The sequence below is a fragment of the Bufo bufo genome, chromosome 4 (genome assembly GCF_905171765.1).
Source record: "Bufo bufo chromosome 4, aBufBuf1.1, whole genome shotgun sequence".
Taxonomy (NCBI): domain Eukaryota; kingdom Metazoa; phylum Chordata; class Amphibia; order Anura; family Bufonidae; genus Bufo; species Bufo bufo.
Window position 1 is genome coordinate 400,109,258 of NC_053392.1, and position 13,106 is coordinate 400,122,363.

At 43.2% G+C, this 13,106-nt stretch overlaps 1 protein-coding gene across 1 annotated transcript in view; it reads right to left on the bottom strand.

The window, feature by feature from the left end:
- Window positions 1-2,244: 2,244 nt before the first annotated feature.
- The window catches only part of AGPAT4 (1-acylglycerol-3-phosphate O-acyltransferase 4), a 126,268-nt gene continuing 115,406 nt past the window's right edge, over window positions 2,245-13,106 (bottom strand). Inside the window, exons 6-8 of the mRNA XM_040427138.1 lie at window positions 11,328-11,403; window positions 9,235-9,433; window positions 2,245-2,532 (exon numbers count right to left, since the gene is read on the bottom strand). Coding sequence (XP_040283072.1) covers window positions 2,441-2,532; window positions 9,235-9,433; window positions 11,328-11,403 — 367 coding nt within the window. The 3' untranslated portion in view covers window positions 2,245-2,440. The remainder of the gene's footprint in view (window positions 2,533-9,234; window positions 9,434-11,327; window positions 11,404-13,106) is intronic.

The window sequence follows — 13,106 nt, forward strand, 5'->3', positions numbered from 1 at the left end:
TTTGACGATCCTTTCTAAACAGACTGTAACCTTGTACATTAACTGCCCAGTCATAGCTATCATCCAGCCATGTTTCCGTTATTCCCAGTATGTCATAGTCCTCCTCACACATCACTAATTCCAGTTACCCAGTTTTATTAGTCAAGCTTCTGGCATTAGTATACATACATTTGAGAGGTTTATGTATATTTTTTACCCTACACCTTGCCTTCTGAACAGTTCTAGTCCCTCCTTTTATTCCTCCCCCAGTCCCACTACCTTGCCCCTGGTCTATATGTTCACTATCTTCCCCTCCTATAATGTAAATTTCCCTCTCCCAGTCCCTAGTTTAAACACTCCTCCAACCTTCTAGCCATCTTTCTCCCCAACACAGCTGCCCCTTCCCCATTGAGGTGCAGCCCGTCCCTACGATAGAGCCTGAAGCTGATAGAGAAGTCGGCCCAGTTCTCCAGGAACCCAAACCCCTCCTTTCTACACCGGTTCTTGAGCCACTTGTTAATCTCCCTATTCTCCCACTGCCTTTCTTGTGTGGCCCGTGGTACAGGCAGTATTTCAGAAAATACTACCTTTGAGGTCCTTGCCCTAAACTTTTGACCCAAGTCCCTGAAATCATTTTTAAGGAATCTCCACCTACCTCTAACTTTGTCATTGGTTCCGATATGGACCTTGACTGCTGGATCTTCTCCAGCCCCTCCCAGTAATCTGTCAACCCGATCCGCGATGTGTCGAACTCTAGCGCCAGGAAGACAGCACACTGTTCACGGTCTTTATGACAGATTGCCCTATCTGTTCCCCTAATAATAGAGTCTCCCACTACCAGCACCTGTCTGCAGTGCCCTGCTCTCCTGGTCCCCTGCTTACTGGAGCTGATATTCCCCTGACTGGCAGAGGAAGTGTCCAGCTGCAGCAGTGCCGTCTCTGAACTGATGGCAGGACCTTCATGCTGTTGTCACAAACACGACCCGATTTAGAAACAGATGTAAATAAGTTTTATTCAAACAGTTTTGAAAGTAAATGTTAGCTGCAATTAGAAGATGCGACATCTAGCAATTACCATCCATTACAAGTTATTACTCTTACAGCACCAGGCTGGCTTTGGTGTTTTTGATTGTAAAGCGCTGTGGAATATGTTGGTGCTATATAAATAAAGATTATTATTATATATGCTAGCTTTTAGTGTTTATTATCTAAAATTTTGGATCAGGCAAATGAAACCACGATCTTGTTTTTCGTGCCTTTCTCATTCACATACAATAAGGTAGGAATTTATAGCACATGTTGTGATGGTTATGGGATACCAAATGTGGTGAGGTTATGTTAGTGTATATGTATTTTCAATAAAATGTATTTTACTTGTGTCATAAAAAAAATAAAAATAAAAAAGACAAATATATTTAACTTCTTTCCTAGTCCCATAAAAAGGCTTTTGTTTTTTCGTTTTTATTACAATACACTAGCACTGAGAAGGTGGCAGTACAGTTGTGCATTTCAGGCCTTCTCATGTAAGTGAACACATGGGCACATTAGTAATGCCCAAGTAATCACCTGGCGTAACAGTAGGTCAAGGTGCCTCAACTACCTAAGACCCTTGATGTCCTATTACATAAAGCTGTGCGAAGGGGTTACAGTGAAGAACAATTTACTAAAGAGCGTAGAGAGGGATAATATACAGATATAGCAGATTTTAAAGGTGCAGCAAACATAAAACTGACATCTAACACAACACATGCCATTGCAAAAGTCACCGGAGTTACTTTGACTACTTTGATCTTTCTAATGGCATGTGTACATCTCTAATTAATAAAATAATGCCTAGAACAGTGGTGGCGAATCCATGGCACGGGTGGCAGAGGCAGCAGTCAGAGCCCTCTCTGTGGGCACCCGCACCTTGGAAACAATCAATGGTGTACCAATATACCTTAGACTTTTCCTGCCATTCATCAGCGCAGAGCGCACTATGAACAGCACAGGCAGCGCACTGAATGTAGGAAGGCTATTATAGCTAAATTATAAAGTACACGGAAAGTACACTATATTGGTATTCAGGATAAATTGCTATGTTGGCACTTTGCGATAAATAAGTGGGTTTGGGGTTGCAGTTTGGGCACTCTAAAAGGTTCACCCTCACTGGCCTAGAACATGCAAAAAATAAATTGAGATAATCAAATAAGAGACCAGCAACTAAGATTAATGAAGATTTTATTTCTTTATTTGTCCTCATATGTATGATTTTCCAGTGTTTTCACAGAATGAGCCGTCACAGTTTAAAAATAAAACACATTGGTAGGTTTTCTTCAGTCCTGTCTGCCACCACAAATTATTCAGATTTTCACCTACTGTACATGAGGGTTAGAAGCACCCGTAAGACAACGAGGGCCTCCCATTTTTGGGTCATTGTTCAAAATGTTTCCCTTTGAAGTCTGAGGAGGAGCAAATACTGTTATGTCTGCTTCTGCTTATTTTCATTGTTGCCATAAGTGGAGCCTCTGTCTATTTCAGTCACTCCAATCATGCGACGCACTCCGACAGAAACTGAAATCAACAAATACAAAAGTCAGCAAATGATGTGCTCTTTTGATAAATTCACCTCAATACTTAATGGAAGCATATATACACTGCTCAAAAAAATAAAGGGAACACAAAAATAACACATCCTGGATCTGAATTAATTAAATATTCTTCTGAAATACTTTGTTCTTTACATAGTTGAATGTGCTGACAACAAAATCACACAAAAATTAAAAATGGAAATCAAATTTTTCAACCCATTGAGGTCTGGATTTGGAGTCACACTCAAAATGAAAGTGGAAAAACACACTACAGGCTGATCCAACTTTGATGTAATGTCCTTAAAACAAGTCAAAATAAGGCTCAGTAGTGTGTGTGGCCTCCACTTGCCTGTATGACCTCCCTACAATGCCTGTGCATGCTCCTGATGAGGTGGCAGACGGTCTCCTGAGGGATCTCCTGCCAGACCTGGACTAAAGCATCTGCCAACTCCTGGACAGTCTGTGGTGCAACGTGACGTTGGTGGATAGAGCGAGACATGATGTCCCAGATGTGCTCAATTGGATTCAGGTCTGGGGAACGGGCGGGCCAGTCCATAGCATCAATGCCTTCGTCTTGCAGGAACTGCTGACACACTTCAGCCACATGAGGTCTAGCATTGTCTTGCATTAGGAGGAACCCAGGGCCAACTGCACCAGCATATGGTCTCACAAGGGGTCTGAGGATCTCATCTCGGTACCTAATGGCAGTCAGCTAACCTCTGGCGAGCACATGGAGGGCTGTGCGGCCCTCCAAAGAAATGCCACCCCACACCATTACTGACCCAATGCCAAACCGGTCATGCTGGAGGATGTTGCAGGCAGCAGAACGTTCTCCACGGCGTCTCCAGACTCTGTCACATCTGTCACATGTGCTCAGTGTGAACCTGCTTTCATCTGTGAAGAGCACAGGGCGCCAGTAGCGAATTTGCCAATCTTGGTGTTCTCTGTCAAATGCCAAACGTCCTGCACGGTGTTGGGCTGTAAGCACAACCCCCACCTGTGTATGTCGGGCCCTCATATCACCCTCATGGAGTCTGTTTCTGACCGTTTGAGCAGACACATTCACATTTGTGGCCTGCTGGAGGTCATTTTGCAGGGCTCTGGCAGTGCTCCTCCTGTTCCTCCTTGCACAAAGGCGGAGGTAGCGGTCCTGCTGCTGGGTTGTTGCCCTCCTACGGCCTCCTCCACGTCTTCTGATGTACTGGCCTGTCTCCTGGTAGCGCCTTCATGCTCTGGACACTACGCTGACAGACACAGCAAACCTTCTTGCCACAGCTCGCATTGATGTGCCATCCTGGATAAGCTGCACTACCTGATCCACTTGTGTGGATTGTAGACTCCGTCTCATGCTACCACTAGATTGAAAGCACCGCCAGCATTCAAAAGTGACCAAAACATCAGCCAGGAAGCATAGGAACTGAGAAGTGGTCTGTGATCACCACCTGCAGAACCACTCCTTTATTGGGGGTGTCTTGCTAATTGCCTATAATTTCCACCTGTTGTCTATCACATTTGCACAACAGCATGTGAAATTGATTGTCACTCAGTGTTGCTTCCTAAGTGGACAGTTTGATTTCACAGAAGTGTGATTGACTTGGAGTTACATTGTGTTGTTTAAGTGTTCCCTTTATTTTTTTGAGCAGTGTATATATATATATATATATATATATATATATATATATATATATAATTGTGATCCTCAAACTTTATCTGTCAGCACTTTTCCTGACATTTTCATCTTTTCAATATGTCAGCTACAATCAGTGACTTCAGCGTATGGTAACTGTAGTGTTTACTAGTGTGATGGACTCTGTAACCCATCTGCTTATTTCTCATATCTTTCTGACTTCTCTAGGCCTCTGCAGTTTCTCCAGAGTAAATAAACATTTTGGACTACCGCTACAATAGCTTAAAATGTAAAAAACAAATAAAAAATAAAAAAACTAATACATAATCGTCCCGTTCTCTGAGGCGCTAGTTTGATACTCCTGCCGTCATGAGGCACGTGACTACTGCAGCCAATTATTACTCTCAGCATTAGACCGGCTGGAGTACTGGATAAGCGCTGCAGAAAAGTTTTTATAATGTATTTTTTATTTTTATTTTAAGCTATTGTTGGGGTTGTACAAACTTTTTAATTATCTCGGACAACACCTTTAGGCTACATGCACATGAAGTTGTTTGTTTCAGTGTCCGTTCTGTTTTTTTTGCAGATAGGATGCGCACCCATTCATTTCAATGAGTCCGCAAATAATGTGGACAGCACACCATGTGCTGTCCATATCAGTATGTCCGTTCCGTAGCCCCGCAAAAAAAAAAATAGAACACGTCCTGTTCTTGTCCATTTTAGGCATTGTTACAATGGATCCGCAATAAAACCCCCAAAAAATAGATGGCATACGGATGTCATCAGTTTTTTTTTTTTTGCGGATCCGCAATTTGCAGACCGCAAAACACATACAGTCGTGTGCATGCAGCCTTAAACAAAGTACCGGTAGATGATCTGAAAAAGCATAGCTGCTGAGTACAACACAAGCCCTGCATAAAAATGCTCATTTCTATCACAAACGAAAAGCGATTATGCATTTTGAAGCACCAGTGCTTAACATTAAAATTAAATTTGGTGCATCATCTGACAGTCCATGCGCAAGAAAATGAAATCTATACCAGCTATGAATTTATTACAACTTAAGCAGTTTATTTTTTTAAATAACCATTTATTTAGCATTAGAGAATCATATGCACAAAATTCATAAAACTATTCATAGAATCAAAAACGCTGTGGGTTGCTGGAAATATGGTTTTTGGAGCACTGATCATTGTGAACTACTCTAACTGACAAGTTCATTAAGGCCCCTTTCACACGGGCGAGTATTCCGCGCGGATGCGATGCGTGAGGTGAACGCATTGCACCCACACTGAATACCGACCCATTCATTTCTATGGGGCTGTTCACATGAGCGGTAATTTTCACGCATCACTTGTGCTTTGTGTGAAAATCGCAGCATGCTCTATATTCTGTGTTTTTCACGCAACGCAGGCCCCATAGAAGTGAATGGGGTTGCGTGAAAATCGCAAGCATCCGCCAGCAAGTGCGGATGCGGTGCAATTTTCACGCATGGTTGCTAGGTGACAGTCTATTCACTGTATTATTTTCCCTTGGTTATAAGGGAAAATAATAGCATTCTGAATACAGAATGCTTAGTAGGTGATCAATTGAGGGTTAAAAAAATAAAAGAAAATAAAAAAATTAACTCACCTTCTCCTCTTGTTCGCTTAGTTCCCTGTCTCTTCTTTACTTCTTTAATGATGAGCTACCGGCTAGGACCTGTGGTGACGTCAGATCACATGCTCCAATCACATGGTCCATCACCACGGACCATGTGATTGGAGCATGTGATCTGACGTCACCAAAGGTCCTTTAGCCCACAGCTCATCATTAAAGAAGTAAAGAAGAAACCGGGAACTAAGCGAACAAGAGGAGAAGGTGAGTTAATTTTTTTATTTTTTTTTAACCCTCAGTTGATCACCTACTAAGAATTCTGTATTCAGAATGCTATTATTTTCCCTTATAACCATGTTATAAGGGAAAATAATAACATCCACAGAACACCGAACCCAAACCCGAACTTCTGTGAAGAAGTTCGGGTTTGGGTACCAAACATGAGTGATTTTTCTCACGCGAGTGCAAAACGCATTACAATGTTTTGCACTCGCGTGGAAAAATTGTGGGTGTTCCCGCAACGCACCCGCACATTTTCCAGCAACGCCCGTGTGAAAGAGGCCTTAGGAACAGACTATCAGCACAACATCAAGATTTAACCTTTTGGTGGTCAATGAACGTACATCAACTTCCGTTGGTCCCTGAGGAGTGTATGGAGCTGCTGCACAAGCTGTGTCCGTTTCATATACAGGGAGTGCAGAATTATTAGGCAAGTTGTATTTTTGAGGATTAATTTTATTTTTGAACAACAACCATGTTCTCAATGAACCCAAAAAACTCATTAATATCAAAGCTGAATATTTTTGGAAGTAGTTTTTAGTTTGTTTTTAGTTTTAGCTATTTTAGGGGGATATCTGTGTGTGCAGGTGACTATTACTGTGCATAATTATTAGGCAACTTAACAAAAAACAAATATATACCCATTTGAATTATTTATTTTTACCAGTGAAACCAATATAACATCTCAACATTCACAAATATACATTTCTGACATTCAAAAACAAAACAAAAACAAATCAGTGACCAATATAGCCACCTTTCTTTGCAAGGACACTCAAAAGCCTGCCATCCATGGATTCTGTCAGTGTTTTTATCTGTTCACCATCAACATTGCGTGCAGCAGCAACCACAGCCTCCCAGACACTGTTCAGAGAGGTGTGCTGTTTTCCCTCCTTGTAAATCTCACATTTGATGATGGACCACAGGTTCTCAATGGGGTTCAGATCAGGTGAACAAGGAGGCCATGTCATTAGATTTTCTTCTTTTGTACCCTTTCTTGCCAGCCACGCTGTGGAGTACTTGGACGCGTGTGATAGAGCATTGTCCTGCATGAAAATCATGTTTTTTCTTGAAGGATGCAGACTTCTTCCTGTACCACTGCTGGAAGAAGGTGTCTTCCAGAAACTGGCAGTAGGACTGGGAGTTGAGCTTGACTCCATCCTCAACCCGAAAAGGCCCCACAAGCTCATCTTTGATGATACCAGCCCAAACCAGTACTCCATCTTGCTGGCATCTGAGTAGGACTGGAGCTCTCTGCCCTTTACCAATCCAGCCACGGGCCCATCCATCTGGCCCATCAAGACTCACTCTCATTTCATCAGTCCATAAAACCTTAGAAAAATCATTCTTGAGATATTTCTTGGCCCAGTCTTGACGTTTCAGCTTGTGTGTCTTGTTCAGTGGTGGTCGTCTTTCAGCCTTTCTTACCTTGGCCATGTCTCTGAGTATTGCACACCTTGTGCTTTTGGGCACTCCAGTGATGTTGCAGCTCTAAAATATGGCCAAACTGGTGGCAAGTGGCATCTTGGCAGCTGCACGCTTGACTTTTCTTAGTTCATGGGCAGTTATTTTGCTCCTTGGTTTTTCCACACGCTTCTTGCGACCCTGTTGACTATTTTGACTGAAACGCTTGATTGTTCGATGATCACGCTTCAGAAGCTTTGCAATTTTAAGAGTGCTGCATCCCTCTGCAAGATATCTCTCTATTTTTGACTTTTCTGAGCCTGTCAAGTCCTTCTTTTGACCCATTTTGCCAAAGGAAAGGAAGTTGCCTAATAATTATGCACACCTGATATAGGGTGTTGATGTCATTAGACCACACCCCTTCTCATTACAGAGATGCACATCACCTAATATGCTTAATTGGTAGTAGGCTTTCGAGCCTATACAGCTTGGAGTAAGACAACATGCATAAAGAGGATGATGTGGTCAAAATACTAATTTGCCTAATAATTATGTACACAGTGTATAGCAGGTGCTGGCAGTGTAGTGGCAGAGATTTGAGATGACTCTAAGCCCAGTTGTTTAACTATTCAGATGCTGCAGTCAATAATGACTGTTGCATCTGAGCAATTAGATTTAGGGATAGTGCTCATTCTCTGATCGGAAACAATGCAGAGATGGGTACTATGACAGTCAGAGTCCTTCTGAAGGACCCTGAACAAAGTTTTTGAAAAAATATTTAAAAATCCCAAAAAATATTAAAAATATAAATAATTCTTCCCCTTTGGGCTCATTCATACGGCAGTATGCTGTCCGCAAAAGTGCGGATCAGTTTTTTTGCAGACAGTTCAGCATGTCCGCATGCTGATCCATAGACTTCAATAGGGCCATGTCCTGATTTTCACTGACAAGTATAGGACATGTTTCATTTTTTTGCTGTGCCGTGCAATGGAAGAAAAGGGCCCCATAGAAGTGAATGGGACAGTATCTGATCCACAATAAAACAGATCCGCATTTTTGCGGACAGCATACGGCCGTCTGAATTAATCACAAAAAAATAAACATAATTGGCATCACTGCATCTGAAAATATCCGATATATTAAAATATTATATGAGTAGTGACCAGGCACTGTTAAGATTTGTGTGACTTACAACCATTAAAAGGGTTGTCCGGGTTCAGAGCTGAACCTGGACATACCATTTTTTTTCACCCAGGCAGCCCCCCTGAGGCTAGCATCTCATGCTCCGATGCGCTCCCTTGCACTGCGCTAAATCGCGCAGGGCAAAGTCTCTTTTGTTTTCAATAACTCACTGCCGGGCGGAAAACTTCCGCCCGGAGTGTGTTCGTTGACGTCACTGGCTCTGATGGGCGGGCTTTAGCGCTGCCCAAGCCGTTTTACTGGCTAGGGCAGCGCTAAATCCCACCCATCAGCTTCCTGGCAGCCCCATGGAGAGCCCCAGTACGTCACCGGATCTCCAAAAAATGCCTTTCCCCTGCTCGATTTAGCGCAGGGCAAAGGAGAGCATCGGAGCATGAACTTTGAATGCGGGGGGGGGGGGCATGCTCGGTCCTTAAGGTTTAATGCATGATACTTGTCAAAGCCAGCGTAACATGTCTGCTCCACAGATCAATCCTGCTGACACCTTATATTAGAACATTATTCTAAGCTAGGTTAACGATTATTCCCTATCCCAATAGATGGTGATATGTAGTGCACTGATAGGATTGTGAGACTTACCTATAACCATGAGCAGTGCAAACATGGCCAATGTGAGGTATGATCCGCTGCTGATCATGTTAGCAAGCACTTTGCATAGTGGATAAGATAACAAAGAGGCCCAAAAAAGCCAGTTCAGTAGAGTCCATGGTCTACGGGGAGGAACAATAGCAGTGCCTGGATAGATTCCAGTCTTATAGTACTCTTCTTGAAAAGCATCCTAGAAAAATAAAACAACCAGTAACAAGCCCATACTTACATAAGTTACAATGACTTGTAAGTTACAATTATATTTTCTCCAAAGAAAGATTACCCTCCCCACTTTACCAACGCAAATACAGTCTAAGGCCTCATGCACACGACTGTTGTGTGCATCCGTGGCCGTTGTGCCGTTTCCCGTTTTTTTTCGCGGACCCATTGACTTTCAATGGGTCCGTGGAAAAATCGGAAAATGCACCGTTTTGCAGCCGCATCCGTGATCCGTGTTTCCTGTCCGTCAAAAAAATACGACCTGTCCTATTTTTTGGACGGACAATGGTTCACGGACCCATTCAAGTCAATGGGTCCATGAAAAAACACGGATGCACACAAGATTGGCATCCGAGTCCGTGGTCCGTGGCCGTAGGCTACTTTCACAAGCATAAAAGCTTTTTCAGAGCTGAGTTTTCACTTTGTGAAAACTCAGATCCGACAGTATATTCTAACACAGAGGCGTTCCCATAGTGATGGGGACCCTTCTAGTTACAATATACTTTGAACTGTGTACATGACTGCCCCCTGCTGCCTGGCAGCACCCGATCTCTTACAGGGGGCTGTGATCCGCACAATTAACCCCTCAGGTGCTGCACCTGAGGGGTTAATTGTGCATCTCATAGCCCTACTGTAAGAGATCATGTGCTGCCAGGCAGGAGGGGGCACACCCCCCTCCCTCCCCAGTTTTAAATTCATTGGTGGCCAGTGGGCCCCCCCTCCCTCCCTTATATTTAACACATTGGTGGCCAGTGCGGCCGGCCCCCTCCCTCCCATGTAGTTAACACATTGGTGGCCAGTGCGGCCGGCCCCCCCTCCCTCCCCTGTAGTTAACACATTGGTGGCCAGTGCGGCCGGCCCCCCCTCCCCTGTAGTTAACACATTGGTGGCCAGTGCGGCCGCCCCCCCCTCCCTCCCCTGTAGTTAACACATTGGTGGCCAGTGTGGCCGGGCACCCCTCCCTCCCCTGTAGTACTGTAGATTCATTGGTGGCCAGTGGGCCCCCCCTCCCTCCCCCTCCTAATTAAAATCTCCCCCCCTATCATTGGTGGCAGCGGAGAGTACCGATCGGAGTCCCAGTTTAATCGCTGGGGCTCCGATCGGTAACCATGGCAACCAAGACGCTACTGCAGTCCTGGTTGCCATGGTTACTTAGCAATTTTTAGAAGCATTATACTTACCTGCGAGCTGCGATGTCTGTGACCGGCCGGGCGCTCCTCCTACTGGTAAGTGACAGGTCTGTGCTATAAGCAATGCACCGCACAGACCTTTCACTTACCAGTAGGAGAAGCGCCCGGCCGGTCACAGACATCGCAGGCTTTCAAAGAGTAAGGTCTCAAGCACACGACCGTTCGTTTTTTTGCGGTTCGCAAACCCCGGATCCGCAGAAAACGGAAGCTGCCCGTGTTGCCTTCCGCAATTTGCGGAACGGAACGGGCGCCGGCAATATAAATGCCTATTCTTGTCCGCAAAGTGCGGATAAGAATAGGACATGTAATATTTTTTTTGCGGAGTCGCGGAACGGAGACACGGATGCGGACAGCACACGGAGTGCTGTCCGCATCTTTTGCGGCCCCATTGAAGTGAATGGGTCCGCATCCGAGCCGCCAAAACGGCGGCTCGGATGTGGACCAAAACAACGGTCGTGTGCATGAGGCCTTAGGGAACTGATTGGTGAAAGAAAACCAGACTTTTTTAAATTAATGTACTTTGATATAATACAGCCTGTAAAGACTACCCCGATATATATTGATATGCCAACAGACTGGGAGTATGTGCATGAATGTAAGCAGCTTATAATATTTCTATCTTACATTAAAAGTGAGAGGATATACAGCAAAGGAAAGCAATAGGTAATGTCTTACTTTTTCCTGGTATAGTCTGTGTAGCCACTGAGCACATTCCTGCTCATTCTCAGGTATTTCTTCTAATGGAATCCGCCTGAAGAAAAGGTAAAAAAGGTCAGTTTTCTGTAGAACAGGTCCCATGAATGAACAGGAGATGTAGCACTGGTTATCCATCATAATCATACAGCACAATGACAATTGTTTAGGGCCACCTTCACATTTGGTCAGTATGTTGGATTCATATATACAGTCAGAACGAGAAGTGCAGTGATTTTTTGTGTGTTTAGAATACACTTCTGTTTATGGTCTTATGATACTGAGCAAACCTGCTCTGTGTAAGTTTCATAAGTCAGTTTCACACAAGCATGTTTTTGAACATACCAGATACAGATCTACATTATGGAAGCTCTATGGATCATAATGCATTAGTATTACATAATACGTGTGGGCTGTTTTCTAGAGAGACCATGCAAATGACCAACACTAATCCAAAATATTTAATAAACTGGCTAATATCAGGTCCTATTAATGCTTAAACCCTTCCTGACGGAGCGATTTTCCGTTTTTGCGTTTTCATTTTTTACTCCCTGCCTTCTTGGAGACATAGCTTTTTCATTTTGCCATTTACATATCTGTATGAGGACTTGTTTTTTTGTGGGACAAGAAATGGCACTACTTAATATTTTTATACGATGTACTGGGAGGCTGGAAAATAAATTCCAGATGTGGTGGAATTGGTGAAAAAAATGTAATTGCGCCATAGGTATTCACTATGTGACTTGTGCTCTTAATTCTCCAAGTCAGTACAATTAGGGCGATACCACATTTGTATAGTTTTTCTTGTGTTTTAATACTGGGGAAAAAAAAATAAAAAAAATTGTATTTTCTTTTTATTGCCATATTCTGACCCCTGTAGCTTTTTTGTAGTTATGCATACACAGCTAAGTGAGTGTTTTTTTTCTTGTCTGGGTGATCTCTTCTTTTCATTAATACCATTTTAGGGTGTGCATGACTTTTTCATCACCTTTTATGTGGGAGGTGATGTGACCTAAAAATGGTGAATCGGCCATTTTGACTTTTTCCCCATTTCACCATTTGCCGTTTATAAATATAGAAACATAGAATGTGTCGGCAGATAAGAACCATTTGGCCCATCTAGTCTGCCCAATATATCTGAATCCTATTAATAGTCCCTGGCCCTATCTTATATGAAGGATGGCCTTATGCCTATCCCATGCATGCTTAAACTCCTTCACTGTATTTGCAGCTACCACTTCTGCAGGAAGGCTATTCCATGCATCCACTACTCTCTCAGTAAAGTAATACTTCCTTATATTACTTTTAAACCTTTGCCCCTCTAATTTAAAACTGTGTCCTTGTGGTAGTTTTTCTTCTTTTAAATATGCTCTCCTCCTTTACCGAGTTGATTCCCTTTATGTATTTAAAAGTTTCTATCATATCCCCTCTGTCTCTTCTTTCTTCCAAGCTATACATATTAAGGTCCTTTAACTTTTCCTGGTAAGTTTTATCCTGCAATCCATGTACTAGTTTAGTAGCTCTTCTCTGAACTCTCTCTAGAGTATCTATATCCTTCTGGAGATATGGCCTCCAGTACTGCGCACAATACTCCAAGTGAGGTCTCACCAGTGTTCTGTACAGCGGCATAAGCACTTCACTCTTTCTACTGCTTATACCTCTCCCTATACATCCAAGCATTCTGCTGGCATTTCGTGCTACCCTATTACATTGTCTTCCCACTTTTAAGTCTTCTGAAATAATTACTCCTAAATCCCTTTC